Source organism: Euprymna scolopes, chromosome 9, assembly GCF_053919585.1.
Source record: "Euprymna scolopes isolate OS-2025 chromosome 9, ASM5391958v1, whole genome shotgun sequence".
Lineage (NCBI taxonomy): Eukaryota > Metazoa > Mollusca > Cephalopoda > Sepiida > Sepiolidae > Euprymna > Euprymna scolopes.
The window spans coordinates 23,034,683-23,052,182 of record NC_136490.1 but is presented as its reverse complement, the minus strand read 5'-3'; the positions used below and the strand labels follow the sequence as shown (position 1 = coordinate 23,052,182).

Below are 17,500 nucleotides of genomic sequence, written 5' to 3'. Positions count from 1 at the left end.
CGTTAAATGTTTTTCAGCCTTAATTTTCGAATACGAAACGATCAGTTTAAAATGCAGCTGACTTTACTAATGTTCTCAAACGTACTAAGACTTTTACATACTAAAAATTCGTGTTAGTTCATTAGATTTGTTTAAACTTGAAATACGAAAAGTTCGGCTTGACAAAGAAAATCTAGCTTTGCTTGTAGCTCATTAAAACTTCTAAAACTCGGTTTTCTTTGTAGTAATTATTTCTGAGGTTGGTTGTTCAGATTTTTCTTTCGTGTTTTTTTTTTTTTAGAACAAGGGGACGGACGATATTTTTATGTTCGTGTTTTATTATTACGACTTCGTAATTGTTCGTTTGTTTACTTTTTGTCATTTCTTTTGTTATTTTCGTAAACCCAATTGCTTTTTTTTCGCTCGTTCTTTGTTGAACAAGATACATTGGAAGGAATTAGACCCCCCTCACTCGCAAGATGAAAGGAATTCCCCTTGCTTACTCGCATTCAAATCTAGGCTGAGTTAATTGTTCATATAACTGGCATGTCTGCTCTACGCTCGTGCCGCAAAGTTGACGACAGTTAAGGTGTCAGAGATGAAACTTTTACCCGTATTACCAAAACTATTCGAGTTCGTCTTTTAGGAGAGTTGTCGGATCGTCGTCGACATCAATTTTTCTACGTTTACTTTAATACCGAAATTATTTGTAAAGATTCATTGGTTGAATTAGGTGATTGCTTTACGGCATATCAACTGTTTACGACCACAAAATTGTATACGATAAATTGTACGCTATTTGTATATTAACTATAGCTGGGGTGGGAAGGTTGGTGTAAATAACTTTTCCAACCGTGGCAGTTCAAATCACAGACATACTCTTAAATTTATGATAACCGAATAAAACGGACACACTGACCCCTACCGACAATGATGACACATCATTTTGGACAAAGATATACAATGTTTTTCCTGTTTGTCATATTGAGTTTTGGATTTTTATTGAAAAATGGTTCAGAAGATCTAATCTCTTTATCAGGCAAGGGAGGACAAGTTTTAAATTAAACAAAAAAGATCAGTAGAAATCAGTACTTATCTTTGACACGTGTTCCTTTGCATTATATATATATATATATATATATATATATATATATATATATATATATATGTGTGTGTGTGTGTGTGTGTGTGTCAATGATGTGTTTATATATGTATATATACATATAAATGTATATACCTATGCATACTTTATATATATGTATATATACGTATACATACACATAAATATATACTTGTTTATATAACCATTTCTGTAAGGTCTGACGAGGCTGTTGGATCGTAAACATGGTCCAACATCCGAAACATATGTAACCAAACAGATAAAACGGTAATAAAAACAAAACACATTTGCTTTGCAATAGTATTGAGCACTCTCTTCAGGTTTTTACTAATTACCAGTTTTAGCAAATATATATGTGTGTGTGTGTGTCTGTGTGTGTGTCTGTGTGTGTGTGTGGAAATGAAATACTGCAGTGCAGTAAGAACACAGGTTGTATAATACAGTAAATATAAAGTCCAAATAAATATTGGTCTGAATATTTATATCCCTGGTAGATAATGAAACTCAATATACGAGATAAAGCAAATTCTTAGTTAAATTATGCATAATTACAACAAAATTTATTGTTTGACAAATGAGTACAGATAATTATTAAAGTCTATATACATAGATATAATGTTTACACGGAGGCGGTTGAATTCGAACGTTAGACATGTCATACTTATATTAGTTTCACTCAAAATAAAAATGTATTGCAATAAATAAGGCAAGCATGTATGATAAATATATTATGCATCGCGAGGCAAGTGAAGGCAATAATAGGTTTCTGCTCTGTTAAGACTCTGCATTTCCTTCTCTGCTATTTTCTTTCTTTTGTTACCTTTTCGAATCGTAAAAGTGGAACTGGGAGATACATATGACCACTGGCTACAACTACGTCCACAAAACCAGGTTACATCACTAATATACAACTAAAATTGTGTTTAAAGTTAATCAAACACTTGGAAAAATTCTTATGCGATTTATCGAAATAAGTACGGCAAATACGTCTCGTTGGGCGGTGAATTAATGTCAGGAATTCCGACGCAAGAAGCAAGTCTAAAAGCAGATTACTGTTGATGCACCCGATTTTTTATAAAAATAAAAAAAAATAAAACGTAGTCACGTGTACATGATGTACTGACTCTTTAAATCGAGGAGTATGATAGCAGAGTACTTCTAAACTTTAGGTATTAATACAATTTCTAATGTAATTTTAACTATATATATATATATATATATATATATATATATATATATATATATATATATATATATGTTAAAAGGGGTTTTATAAATTTTCTAACAGTTTCCAGGCAACAATTAAAGCAACCAAGAAATGCACCAGGGCTTTTTACCAATTTTAAGCCAAAACTCCTGTCAGTTAGCTTCTTTATCTTGTATATTGTTGATTGCAAACTTATAATCTATTTACATATTCACTATCATTTATGGCATACAAACGAATATTATTCTTCGATCGATCGCTAATTCAATTCATCCCCATTTTTTCCAACAATTATTGTAATTAAATCGGAAATAGCGAACCGGGTCAATCGTTATCCCATCGATGAAAATAGAAATACTTGCTCCATTAGCCGAGTTATGTATGGCGTATCCTGTGTAGATATGCCCGAAAACTCTATCTATATATAAAAGTGAGCTTGTCTATTTGCAAGAGGAACGGTCTCTACCAAACTCCTCTGTCAATCTTTAGTCTACCGACCTGAAACTCGATGTATAGAAGATTTAGACCTGTGGAACAAATTCACTTTGGTTTTTATCGAGTAATGACAGTCACGAAGATGTAAAAATTGAAAATAAATGAAATTTAGCAAGCGTAAATGTACTTAAAATACTCTCTTGCGCATGCGCAAATATACATTCATAGGTTAAACAAAGTTATTTTTAAGTTTATTATATCGATAAGAACAGAGTAGAGTTGGTGGCGAATAAAGCTGCTAAGCTATATGATTTGGTTCCGAGTACAGTAGTTGGCATCTAAGTCATTGTTTTTATATTTTACTTTTGAAATCACCACTGTATGTTAGGTACAATATAATAATTGATAGAGAATTGGCTCTATAATAAATACAAAATCTGCATAAAATATATCTATTCAAGCGTATTTCACGATCGGTTAATGCTCGGCAGTATGCCGGTCAAATATACAAATGTAATGTCATATGTATATCCATATTAATATATCGGTCCTGGATATGACCTTAAACTATATCCGATGGTGAGGCCCCAGCTTGCGGACTGTGGGGAGTGTGGAGCCACCCCTTACTTGCCATTACTCCCATGTTCACTCTGACCCGGAATGATAGTATCTATTAGGGTCCCAACTATGGGGTAAATAGAAACCGACTTGAATATATATATATATATATATATATATATATATATATATATATATATATATATATATATATTCTATTAAACACTTTTTTTTCCAAATCACTGGATTCAGCATTAAATAATTTGAGAAGGGTTGATATGTCGTAAAACAAAAACAACCAACCAACCATATTAACATATCATGCCTTCTATTTTTTTTTTTTTGCATAATCTCTAATAAACCGATGACACCAATGTAATTGTTAATACAGTTCACAACGTTTTTTATAAACCAATACATTTTAGTGCAAATAAACGTCTAACTTTCCCACCATTTTTCAATAATGACGGTCCAACGGCTATATAATTCTCGGGTTTTTGTACGTGTATAAGAATCGCACAGAAAGTTAGATAAACCACGTGATATGCATTGTAGCAAGTAGATTTGTAATATTTAGAAACGCACGCAAATAATCACTAATCAAAATACGAAAATTCTAATGAAATATTGAAAGAGGTTAAAGAAAGAAAAATATGGGGCTCACCCGATTCGCCTTGGTCTTCTCTTTTCCGTTTAAAGCTTCCATTATTCAAGTTCGCTGAGTTCTGAGAAGGTATACCCAAAATTCCACTTATCGAATAGGGTCCGGGTCGTGTCATGCCGTCGGCCCCGTTAGGAGCCTGGTTCTGGTTAAGTGCCGCTTGCGGCGCCTCACCTTGAAGCGGCGGACTCGACTGGGCCTGCGGACATTGAGCCTTTGCTTTTTCTGCGGCTCGATTCCGGACTATTCTGCAAAAGAAAAAAGATGGTGCGTTTATATATTTGTCTAGTATTTCTTTTTGAACACCTCCCATTTTAATCAACAACAACAACATATCGACTCTTACTGGAAAATATGTCTGTGCACGTGTATTAATGAAGGTAATAAAAAATAAAATATACAGAAAAAAAACTAGTTTAAAACAGAGTAAACCTTCTTTACGTTCTATATTTGACAGAAAGTACGTCTAAAATATTTAACCGTTCGGTTACTAGATCGACATCACAAAACTAAAATTCGAAACAAGATTGTTCGATTTGTCTTTCCCAAATAAATAAAAATCAATTTCGAAGATATTAATGTTTATGTAGAAATAAATTAAACTACATTTCCAATTACAAACACCAATAGACCCTATACATTATACTGTGTGCCTTTATTGACGTTAAGAGATTAAATTTCATACAAGTAGTGTTCTATCTTAGTATGTATGGATCTACATATTTTAAAAATATATTGGAATTTGGTCGAAATGCAATATGTATTAATGCTGGGTCGATTCCAATATTTTCCCGATTCCGATACAATTACCGATTAAGTAATAAATTTCCGATTTAGATTCTTTATAAATCTCTGAATATTTAACTAGAAAATTATTTTTCCTGAGTATGTAAAAAAATACGTAAAATGCGCATATATTTTCTCAAAATAAAAAAATCGTGGGGGCGGGCGATCTATGACTTTTAACTTTATTGGTAATCCAAAATCAATGAATATTTATTATTTTAGTATTACTACCAGAGGTAAAAATGTTCACTAAAAAAAATAAATTTAAAAAATAATTAAAAGAATCGTTTTTGGCATCGGAAAATATGCATAATTTTTCCGATACCCCAAAGAGTACCGATTTTTCTGATTCCAGATTTTGATTCCGATTAATCGGCCCAACACTTATATATATATATATATATATATATATATATATATATATATATATATATATATATATATATATATGGACAACTACATCAACTACACAGAATTTATAATAGGAATATAAAAACAATTTAAATTGACCGACCGTAGTCAAGGGTGACTTAATTGCTCCCTTTACCAAAGCTTTTACTCGTATGGATGGAGGTAGGGCGACTCTTTAGTCATGTGTAAACAGATTTTGACCTCACTAATTAAACTAGTCCACGTTTATTGACCATTAAAGAGTGATGCGTTGGTTTGGTGCAGGATTTGGATTGGAACCGCGGCCCAAAGATCAAAATATACACACTCGATCATGCCTCAACCCTTAAATACGAATCAAATGCGCTTAAATAGTAGAATGGTCCAATTTGGATATTTTATGTGGAATTGCCAGAGATCAATTCTCTTATAATAGTTGTAACTAGGTTTACAAATCGGCTTATAAATAACCATCATCATGTTGATACTCTTAACTTTCCTGTATAAATACATGCATATATATATATATATATATATATATATATGGTGATTGCAACGTCTTGTCAGACGAGTGCCACTCCCTCAGACACTTAAAGTCCATGATCCAAAAAAAAACGACTTCCATCGCCATAGGACCATTTTTATAGACAAATGCCTGAGGGAGTATCTATACACAGAATATGTTACAGAGTCTTAGCTTTGTACGACAGCTAAGTCTCTCTCTAGGTTCAAAATGTTGTGATCCAGCAACAACCAAGAGCAAGATAGCCAACAACAAGTTAAACTGCAGACCAGCTTAATGCGAGTACTGGGCTTCCGCTTTATGTTTTTTTTTAAATCAGAGATTTGCTTCTCCTAGAAAGGTTGCCTTCACCGCGGCTTAAGGGTCCTGTAGCGATGGAAGACATTTTTGGGCTCATGGATTTTAAGTGTCTGAGGAGGTGGCACTCGTCTGACAAGACGTTGTAATCATCATATATATGTAAAGAAAGAGAGGGCGATAGAGAGATAGTTATATAATAAGAATTATATGGATTTTAATAGAAATCATATTCTAGAATAAAAGGGAAGATTAATATTCAAATCTTTAAATAGTTAACGGACTGTTAATCGATATTTTTTAAACTGTTAATAATTTACTAACTTTCACTTCACCACTATCACTTGAAAATGATTCGCAGTTGAATCGAAAACGCTAGTGATTCTTTTAGAATTTTTATTAGTACCGTCAATTTTGATAGAAAAAAAACTACTGGAAATCGAAAAAATAAAAAAATAATTTTAAAGCAAAGTACATCCGTTATATCTACTAATGTTTGGTTGAATATGTATATTTGTATCAAAGTTACTTTCTACTGTGATTTATTGTTAGTTTGAGAGCAAAGAAAAGCTGACGTGTTTGTTTAGAAAAATCAACCTATACTTGAAACATTAAAAAAAAAACTCACGTCGTCAGAGCATTCTTGACAAAATTACAAACGTACACCAACAAATTAAATTCCTAACAAACACCATCAAACATTCACGAAAACAATACCCAAATAGCAAAACTGCAAATTGAATAAACCGAATAACAATATCTGAACAAAATAGTTTTTGCACTTGTTGCTAGAAAAGTTGACAGCATTTACGGGTAATCCGGATTGTTGTAGCACATTCCACATCAAAAGAATGGCAGCTATGCAATACCACACACACGCACCTACACAGAAGAGAAAGAGACGTCTGTATATTATACATACAGTTACTAGAACAGATTATACATACGAGGTGCCTTAAGTAAGTTCCCAGACTTTTTCTTTTCATTAAAGGCATTAAAATTGACGTAAAATCGTCAAAATTCAGTATATTCTTGCTATACATCTTATGAAATGACTGACTATTCTTTATGGATTTCACGTTCAAATGAACAGCTACACCAGAAATAAGAATACACCCTACCAAAGCCTGTCTCACAGCCGGTTGATTTCAAAAATACAATCTGGACGTTTTGGGGTGGAGTAAGAGATTCAAGGAAGGCTGAGAATCTGTGAATGATGATGAGACGTGTGGAAGATGTAAGGAAGTCAGAACACAAGAGTTGATTAGCAAACTAAAGAATTTCATGGATAAGGACCGTCGTCTGTCTATAGAGACAGTAAGTGCACAGTTTGATGTCAGTGCGGGGGACTGTATCGAGTTCCTATGTGTGTACTATCAATAAAAGTGTCCATACGAAAAATGTCTGGAAACATATTGGAGGCACCAGATACATGTATGGATGGCCGAATATACACCAACTGGATGATATGGTCCGCTTAATAATACAATCATGATTAATATATTGCATATACATTTAAAAAAAAACATAGCGTATGTATAGACACACGTGTTTTTTTTAATTGTATTTTAACTCCAAACAGTGCACAGTGTCACTTTGACGTAGGTGGCTACTATCTAGATTATAATTTGCCGGGATACTATGTAGGGAGTTGAACAGCAAGATGTCTTAGCAGTCCGAGTGAAGAAACTCATAGTGTAGAAGGCTTTCTGTTATCTTGGGATCTCTATTGTGTAGGAGTGGGATTGTGCTGCTTGTCGGGTTTGTCGGGGGATATTTACTACAAAGGGTTACAAGGGCTTGGAGTTTATAGGAGCACCTACTATTAAAATACGCGTGAAACAGACAGAGAGATCAAATATTTCGTCAGTGGGACAAAGGTTGAAGCCTAGCTGACAATGTAGGAGCTATTATGTTAGCGACTCTCTTTTGAACACTGTCTAAGAGTGAGAGATTAGTAGTGCCAGATACACATTGCATAGAATAATGCAACAGAATAAACGATCCTTAAGTATCGACCTGGTCTGATATTCCTATCACATGACCTACGAATTATTTGAATTTTTTTTTTTTTAACTTTTATTTTCAATAAAAACAACTAAAATAATAATTTAAATGAGATTCACTTTATTTTAAGACAAGACATTCTGGTTAGTCAGGTCTCTACTTCTTTATTTTTGCTTTTGATTAGTACAGTATTGTGTGGGAAGGAGAGAAAGACATGTAAAGAGTTTAGTGTCGACATTGACCGGAATGTACTGATGATCCCGGTCAATACTATTTGATCTCGAAACAGAAGAAGGTAGCAAAGCTGTCCGTTGGCCACGACCCAAGTAGGTGGCTCTTCGCATCTTGACTACAAGGAATGCAGACGGACCATAATTAGTCAAATTAACTGATCAACTCTCTTACCGTTTCTTCTCCGTTAACACTTTTACAAGATATGTATTTTATCACAACTTTCTCTATTTCAAAATAACAAGGAAAAATGTCGTCGCCATTGTTTTTCTGTGTGTATACATTGAGATAGAGTCATATTATCAAAGATACAACATTTGCATGAAAAGGTAACTTCCGACAGTCGAAATTAGTTACATAAAAATAAAACCTACATGCAAACTAACACACACACACGCGCGCATTATATATATATATATATATATATATATATATATATATATATATATATATATATATGAAAATAGATGATGAATCTAAAATTAAATAAAAAAAATTATTTATTATATTTACTGATCGATAAAATTAAACCAAGTAATTGTAATGATGGAAAAAATCTTTAATTCATGGATTTTCAAGTATATGATCTTTTCATCAGAGGATGAGTATGAGTAAAGAAAACTGCAACCACAAAAAGTATATATAAGAAAATCATTCAATTAATCAACAATCATCCAGTCAATCAATTTATTTATGAACCAGTTATCTGTGAAGATAAAAGAAGAATCTTGAGTCTAAGCGTAAACAATCACGGTTAAAATTGTAGTGTAAAAATGTGAAATATTCAATTACATATATATTTATATATATATATATACATATTTATATATATATATATATATATACATATACATATTTATATATATATACATATACATATTTATATATATATACATATACATAGTTATATATATATATACATATACATAGTTATATATATATACATATACATATTTATATATATATACATATACATATTTATATATATATATATATATATATATATATATATATATATATATATAATGAAGACTGGAAAAGAAGGAAACACATTTGTTATATATCAACGTTTAGTCTTCATTTCCAGATTTTTCAAAGGTGTTTATTTGAAGAAATAACACACCAATGTAATATTTGTTATTTCAAGAATATTAAGCATCATGAGAATGCCTTGAAATAAATAAGAACCTAAAGAATTTTGATTTGTGATTTATCTCTCACGTTGGTATATTATTTCCATAATTTTAATCATTCAATTTTGATATATACAAACTGATTTTAATAAGACTTTTTGAGCAGGCATTTAAAATTGTTGTAGTTTTTTTTTAAATACAGTATGTTATTGCCATGCATCTTTGGAGATTACTGGTCAATTTCTATGATTTCAGGTTCAAATAAATAACTACATCAGAATTGGAATACCTCCTACTAAAACATGATTGCCAAGGCTGGTGAAGTTCAAAAATACAGTTTGGACGTGAGGGCACTTTAGAAGAAGAATATGCAATATAATTCTGTTTTAGACTTGAAAAGATGCGATAGAAATAGATGGAATGTTTGAGACTGCTTTTGGACAATCTTGCATGAATCAAGCATCAGTTTTTGAATGCCATAGGGGATTCAAGGTGGGCAGGAAGTCTGTGAGGAATGATAAAAGATGTGGGAAGAGTTAGGAAGTCAGAACACCAGAGTTGATTCGTCAAATAAAAATTTCATGGATAAGGACCTTGTATACGTATATAGAGACAAATGTGCATAGTTTGATGTCAGTGTGGGAACTTTTTTTTTTACACAGTGATCACTACTTATCAAGGCCCGGAAGCCACTCAGGGATAAGGGTGTACACACAATTATTTGCGAGGAACTGAAGATGCGGAAGATCTGTGCGAAGTTTGTCCAAGGGTTCACTATCCTTGTCACAGACTATTTGACTAAGATGGGCATCAAGACAGTTCCTCACCCTCCCTATAGTCCAGGGCTTGCTCCCTGTGACTTTTGGTTGTTCCATAAGCTCAGGTAAAACTTAGAGACTGTCGTTATGAGACAAATAAGGAGATGAAAGAGGCTGTGACCAGGGTCATTGACATGCTCACACAAGAAGACTTCATGGGGCCTTCCAGAAGTTGTTTGAACGGTACAACAAATGCATTGCAATCGGAAAAGATTATTTCGTCACAGACTAGAGTTTCATGTGTGTAAAAAAAGTCTGGAAATTTATTGAGGGCAACTCATGCATTTACTCCATTTCAATTCTTATTAAAACCAATCATTATAAAAGCTGATATCTACGAGACTAACACTTGAAGTGAAATCCAAAATAATACTTATTACGCATTATTAATTAGCCTAGAAATAAAAGAAGAAATGATATTCATAAAACACTAGCAAGGACACCCGACCTTCCCCAGGATTCAATGATGATCAACCAATGTTCCACACTCCGATATTTTTATTGTCATCGAATTCGGTGAAATCGACCATTTTTCAATCAAATCGATTGCATCAGGAGAAAGCCTTATATATCTCTCGCATTGATTAGTTCACAATACACTGTAGTCTACATCGCACTGTAAAGAACCTACTTTTGATTTTATAAATTACTTTTATATATAATGGCTTAAAATAAAGTTTAAAATGCAAAAGTCAAGTATTATGCTTCAATTGTTCTCTAAACAGAAACATTCAGTTCGAACGCGCCCCTGTCATATCAAAGAACATACTGTTGACTGTTTTTTGTCAGACCTTTCAAGTTGTGTGGTTATAAAACTTCTACCATTCACTTGTGATTTTAGGTTGTGTTAAGTGTTAAATTTGAATTAAAATTATTTTGAATGCGTAGTTTATTATTCGTCGACAAACGCGATAGTAAATCATATATTAACTTTGCTCAAATCACCTGTTCATTATTCAATCAGATTATTTAGATTATCGATTATCGATACGTATTCGAAGACTCTCCGATGCAAAAACCATATCTAATAACACATAAGGTACATTTCTGTGATTTTTTTTAAAATCGTCCCAGCCGTTTTGGAGTCTATCGGGAAGTGACTTACCGACACACAAACACATAAAGTTCCTTTTATATAATAGTAGAGCTAGAGATTAGTACTGATAGCTACTGACTAGGCATTCTTGTTTTTTTCTTAACACTTTCCAACAACTTTCTTTTTATATCAATGTTGGCATCTAACCAAGAACGATCTATTGCCTGTGTATACGCACCTGTTATACCATACACATAATGTCTTTGATAATTGTTTGGAGCATATATTCATGGGTATTTAGCCAGCCATATGCATCGAGCCTCATCCTTCCGCATATTTCTAAACGAACTTTGTTGGTACGAGTATATATCCAGTATTAATAGTGGTTGTTTTTTTTTCATAAAATTGTTCTACATTTGCGCAAATTTGTGCCTTACACAGTTTCCCATATATTATTCTCTATTTAGATATATTTCTTAAAAACATTAAAATAATTTGTTATGAAAATTAAGTACAGGTGTTTCTCAGAGTAATTAGGTTAAGGTCAGTTTTCATTAAGCCGAGGTTCGCCTTGACATCTTTTCTTAAACTTAGTATTTCTGCTGAATCATTAGAACCTGTTTTACTGCAATAAAAGGTGTAATTTGGTTAGATCCTATGAGGTCTACCGTCCGAGGCATTACCCCCTCCATTGAATGAGACGTTAGTTTACTGCTATTCGGGAATGCCGATGGGTTTGTGTTCGAGCATATTAATATATTTCCAAGATGTTCTACTTTACAGGGAGCTGACGTCCACTTTAAGTTAAATTAACTTCAGTTCCAGGCTGAAGTGAGCAGCAGAAAAAATAGTGGTCATTTAAGAAACGAATCGGTCCTTGAAATCAATGGAGACGTGGTAACAATAAGAAAAAAGATTGTTTGAACATTATAAACAATGTCTTAATTCGTATTGTTGTTCTAATCAACATTGCTTTTCATAATCCTATTAAGTTTCGATCGCTGTGTCTTCCAGTCTTCTTCAAATCCGTTTACCCATCACCCTTTTTTTCGTATTTTTGTCTAATTGCGTTTAATTATTTGTGTATGCTCAACCAAGAAAAAAAAAACTTATCTGATTCGTTTTCTGATGAGTATATCTACAAGAGGAATAATGTCGTCCTATTTGCCAAAGTGGCAAACATTCCAATTTTAGAGATTGATTGTTGCGTAAACTTAACTTCTCGTAGAGCTGCTATTTACTGAATGAAGCCGTAGCCAAAGGCACAGCAAAAAATATTATCAATGAAAATATTTAAAAAATATTTCAAACTACAGTTTAAGTAGAAGGGGGTAGGGGGAAGGCAGTGTCTGTGTGTGAGGGGGTGCAAGTTGGTCGAAATTGTAGTCGACTTAATTAAAGAAAGCAGCAGAAGGAAAGAATGGTGTTAGGCCCGAGGGTTGGGGGACTAGAAATCAGATTGAAATTGCTTAGTTACGCTTAAAATTAGATTTTTATTAGTGTGTATTTAAGTGGAAGGGTGTAGAGATGAAGTGTGTGTGTGTGTGTGTGTGTGTGTGTGTGTGTGTGTGTGTGTGTGTGTGTGTGTAAGGTTCTTGAAGGTGTTTGATAGAAAGCGTCGGTGTGTCTATGTCAGATGAGAGCGTAATAAAAAGAGTTTGTCTAAGAAAGAAACTCCATGTGTGAGACTTATGTATGCGTAATATAGACTAGGTGCATGTATATGCACGTATGTATGTACGTGTGTAAAATAGCTATAGAGAATTATTTTTTAAATGAGAAAATATCTACGTAAGAGCAAAGCAATAAAAAACAGAATATCGATCGTCAGGCTAGGATTCAAATGAAGTAATTGATTTTATAACTATTTTTGGCTTTTGCTTTTTAAAACTCCACATCATAGTTCAATGATATTTTGCATATATAACCATATTTATATAAAAATAAATAAATATAGCAAAATAATTTAAGTAGGATGTCCCCCAGAGTAAATATGGTATTTTGGTGACAGGCGATCCTAGTTAATAGTAAGATAGAATTATTGTTTTAATTTTTTAACCAAATATGTCCAATGATAATGTGAATTTTTATATTTTGTACAACAAAATAATTTAGAGTGTAGTATTTGATCTGGCCTTGTTCAGTGGATGAGAAAACCATCCAAACGGAGGCAATTTTTATCCTACTCTTTTAGTGGAGCTGAATTTTTGCCTTGCAGAGCAAACATCGTTTGTAACTTTGTCCTCGTGAGGAGTGACATAAATGAAGATTCGATGACAAAAAAGTAGAGAGTCAGAAAGAGAGAGAAAGGGAAGGGGGAGAGAGAAAGAGAGAGAAAATTAGAAAAAGATAAAGAGAGAGGAAACAGAATCGACGCCATTGTTGAAGCAGTTTATTCTCTGTTGATTGAAGTTTGATCCTGTGTAGTCCTAGGAAATCCACCTTCGCTGGTTTTAACTTCTCTGTATTTGAGAAGACGTTAATAATCGTCTAAGGTACCCCTACCAGGGAATGCCGAGGGGCGGTGCAGATAATCTTTTACACGCCAGATTTCTCTTCAGCTAGGGTGCTGGCTTTTTATATCTCACCTTCATGACCTGGTGTTACATTTTTCCCCCGCGGGTGGGGGGTGGGGGAGGTTACTACAGAGAGAGAGGGAGAGAGACAGAGACAGAGACAAAGAGAGATACAAAGAGAAAGACAGAAAAATTATATATATATATATATATATATATATATATATATATATATATATATTGTATAATATATACAGGAATTTACATTTATATCGGGAGAAAGGTTTTTCCCTAATAATAGAGCACTGTATGGGATTTCTTTTTCTACAAAAAAGTACAAGTGTATATATATATATATATATATATATATATATATATATATATAGAGAGAGAGAGAGAGAGAGAGAGAGAGAGAGAGAGGGGAATATACACAGGGGCAAATAAATAAAGTAATATGAGTGTGTGTTAGAGAGGGACAAAGGATAATATAGAAAGTGTTAGTTCGTAGGGAATCGGTGAGACAGCATGAGAAAAGTGTGCACATGTGTGTATATATGTGTAACACGAAGGCATAATACGTATGTGTGTGCTTATGATGGGAAATGCATCCTTGAAACTATTGTTTTGCTTTACGCAATCTCACGTAACTGTGTGTGTAATATCACCAAATGTTTTATTCTTATTATTTGTGTCATCGCTTAAAATTGCTGACTCAAAACACATCCACACCAGTGGCCATGTTTTGTGGCTGAAACCAAGAAAGAATAAGAAAATTTTGTTTTCTTTCACTGAAAGAACTTAGACACCAGGGTTGCAAAGCAGGATTAAGAAGTCAGCGCCCCCGAGGTGGAGCACTCTGACTTGCAAAAAGTGCCTGGACAATCCCGTCGGCATTCCCCGGTCAGAGGGCGACATTTTCAAATAAAAAATGGTTACCTGTTAATCGAACTGACGCTCGGAACATTATCTTGACTGCAGATGTTTTCTGACAATAAACGGTCGCGGATCTCCCAGGCAAACATGGTCGGGTTTTCTTGCTTATATTTTGAAATGGCCTCTACAACTTTGGGGGTGGCAACCTTGGGCTTCGAACCGCCAATCACGCCTGGTTTTATAGACCCAGTTTCATAATACCTGCAAAATAAAAATAACATTTTTCTTTAAATATATCTTCCTAGAAAAGGAACCAACTTTATTAAAATGTAAATTACAGTTATTTCTAACTAGCGGAGGAGGGGGGTCGTAAAATACGCTTCAATATACAGTTAAATCTCACTTTTCTTCCGCTATTGATCTTATATAATTTTGGATCAGTCCCGACAAAATTCAGTGCAAAATAAATTTACTATCTTACTTTATAATCTCACTACTATACCATTATTACATGTGTTTTTGGATTTTTGGAATTTTTTTATTTGTTCATTTTTCAGATTCAGTCCATATGTGTTTTGCTTTGAGAAAATAAGCCCGTTTTTACAAACCCTCGTTATGTCACTTTTGCTCGGTCCCTATGGACAGGCCCAGTAGCGATATTTGAGTTTATTCTAATTTGTGCTGATTTCTTATTTATTTTTAGAGAGCCAATTGCCTACTGGATATTATATTGTACCTAATATATAATAGTGATTTCAAACTTATAAAAAAATATAATTAAGTGCCATTAGCTAGAATCGAAACCAAAACATTTAACACGCGAGCTGCGACTCCTACCGATGTAGTTATCGATTGATAGGGAAATAAAGATTTATAATTAAACGACTTGAAGAAATCAATTAAATTAAGGCATGCACAGAAAAAAATAAAGATATGCCGACAAATTTCAATGAACAGTTTGCATTTCAGCTTGGCAATATATATGGTTCATCCATCCAAACAAAGATTTTACTCGTTATAAACCATCCTTCGTGTATGATTACTAGGGCTAGGACAACAGCATATTCTTTTCATTGTTTTGACTCTCTAGTGTGTATCCGTTAGTATCGTATACGCTTTTATATAGAGTTATGTAGTTCTCGGTTGATTAACTGTCTTATTGTGTTGAATATATACTCGAGGGTTAAAACAATGAAAAGAATATGCTGTTGTCATAGCTCTAATGATGACTATTTTCTTTTAATTTCAGTATTATGTGACCAGTAGCTAGGAGATTATCGGTTAAATATTTACACACAAAATGACACGCACATAATCTACAGTTTTATTCATATAGATAAAAGGGATAAATACGGAATATATATTAATACTAGCTTTATCTCCTCAGCTTTGAAGAGATTCAGAGAAAAAAATGCTTGGATAGGAGTTATTCAGGCCAGTCTTCCTCAATCGGGGTGGCACAGTTTTTTTTTTGTTGTTTTTTTTTTTTGCTGCAATCTGAAGTATGATTCTATGCGAAGCAAGTAGGCTGGACCTTCCAAGGCTTTACCTATCTCTTAGGAAAGATTATTCTATTACTAATCGTCTAAGGTGCTCCTAGGGAGAAATACGACTGGGCCTTTCCTCCCGGCTTTCGATGGCTTAATTTATAGCTTCGCCCGAAACAGAGAACGCCGAAAGAGTTACTATGGCAATTTTTAAAGGACTAAAGTGCTCTTTCGTTAAAGGGGCTGGTTTGACTCTCCTCAACATTTGTCACAAATTCCTAGAGCTAGAAGGGAGTTAATAACAGCGGTTCGTGGCAATTATGGCTGCAGAATCATGACGTGTACTTCCATAGTATACTTTTGCTGATAGACTTTTTGTTAATCATACCATTGTGTTTATTTTGAATATTACTGGCCTGCAGCGCTACAACAAAGTTTCTGGTAATATTTATACTTTGTTAATATAAGTATTCCCTCGAGTTATATTTATTTAATTGCATATGGTCAAACAAATGACTATCAAATAACCATGGAGTTCTTAAGTTCTGCACACTTTGTAGAAGCCATCGATTCTTCAGCATCATGAATTGATATTCGTGATCGTATATGCAAGGCATGTGCTTTGGCGCACGTGCGTGCGAAGTACAATGGAGAAAGTAGTATGGCAATTCATTTCATCAAAACAGGAATCGAATGAAGACAAAGAAGGCATTGTAGGAGCGAAACAGCGTCAAGGGCGAAGGAGTAGCAAAAAGAAATACAACTGTGAGAATGAGAATTGGGAAAAGATTAGGAGAGAAAGGGAAAAGAATGCGAGGTAAGTAAGAGGCTTCTAATTCGATGTAATTAAACTATTTCTCATTAGAGAATAGTTCTCTGATGAGAAAATATTTAACCCAAGGGACTGGAAGTGTGTATGTTAAAATAAGAGTGGGTGTACCATCGTCAGTGTTAAGGTCGAAATCGGAACAATGCCCTTGGGCTGAATATGTGTAGCAGGTCGTGTTGAACTGCATAAATGAACAGGGTATTCACATTAACTTACATTCGAATACCTATATTAGCAGCAGCAACAATTGCATTATGGTAAGAAGCACTAACTGTCACCTAGGCGGTGGAGGGTAACGAATAAGGCTGAAAAGCTATACGTTTTGGTTTCGATTTTATCTGATGGCACGGACGTCATTTTATTTTAACTTTTGTAAACCACTGCTTTATATTTGGTATATTATAATAATCAATAGAGAATTGGCACCATAATATTAATAAATACAAATATCTGGATATATTAAAATATCATATTCAAGTCTATTTTACAACCAGGTGACGTCGAACTGCCTTCTAGTATATATATAACTGTGGTTTATATTATTTACTCTTTCTTTTCTCTTTCTTTTATTTTTACTCATTCATATATATATATATATATATATATATATATAT

General features: G+C 33.5%; 1 protein-coding gene across 12 annotated transcripts in view; it reads right to left on the bottom strand.

Moving 5' to 3' along the window:
* LOC145284464 (uncharacterized) overlaps nucleotides 1–17,500 on the bottom strand; it is a 763,119-nt gene that overhangs the window by 142,172 nt on the left and 603,447 nt on the right. For all 12 annotated transcript variants that reach the window (XM_080133299.1, XM_080133300.1, XM_080133301.1 and 9 more), the window contains 2 exons: nucleotides 14,634–14,831; nucleotides 3,964–4,208 (listed from right to left, as the gene is read on the bottom strand). In XM_080133299.1, the coding sequence (XP_079989425.1) occupies nucleotides 3,964–4,208; nucleotides 14,634–14,831 (443 nt within the window). The remainder of the gene's footprint in view (nucleotides 1–3,963; nucleotides 4,209–14,633; nucleotides 14,832–17,500) is intronic.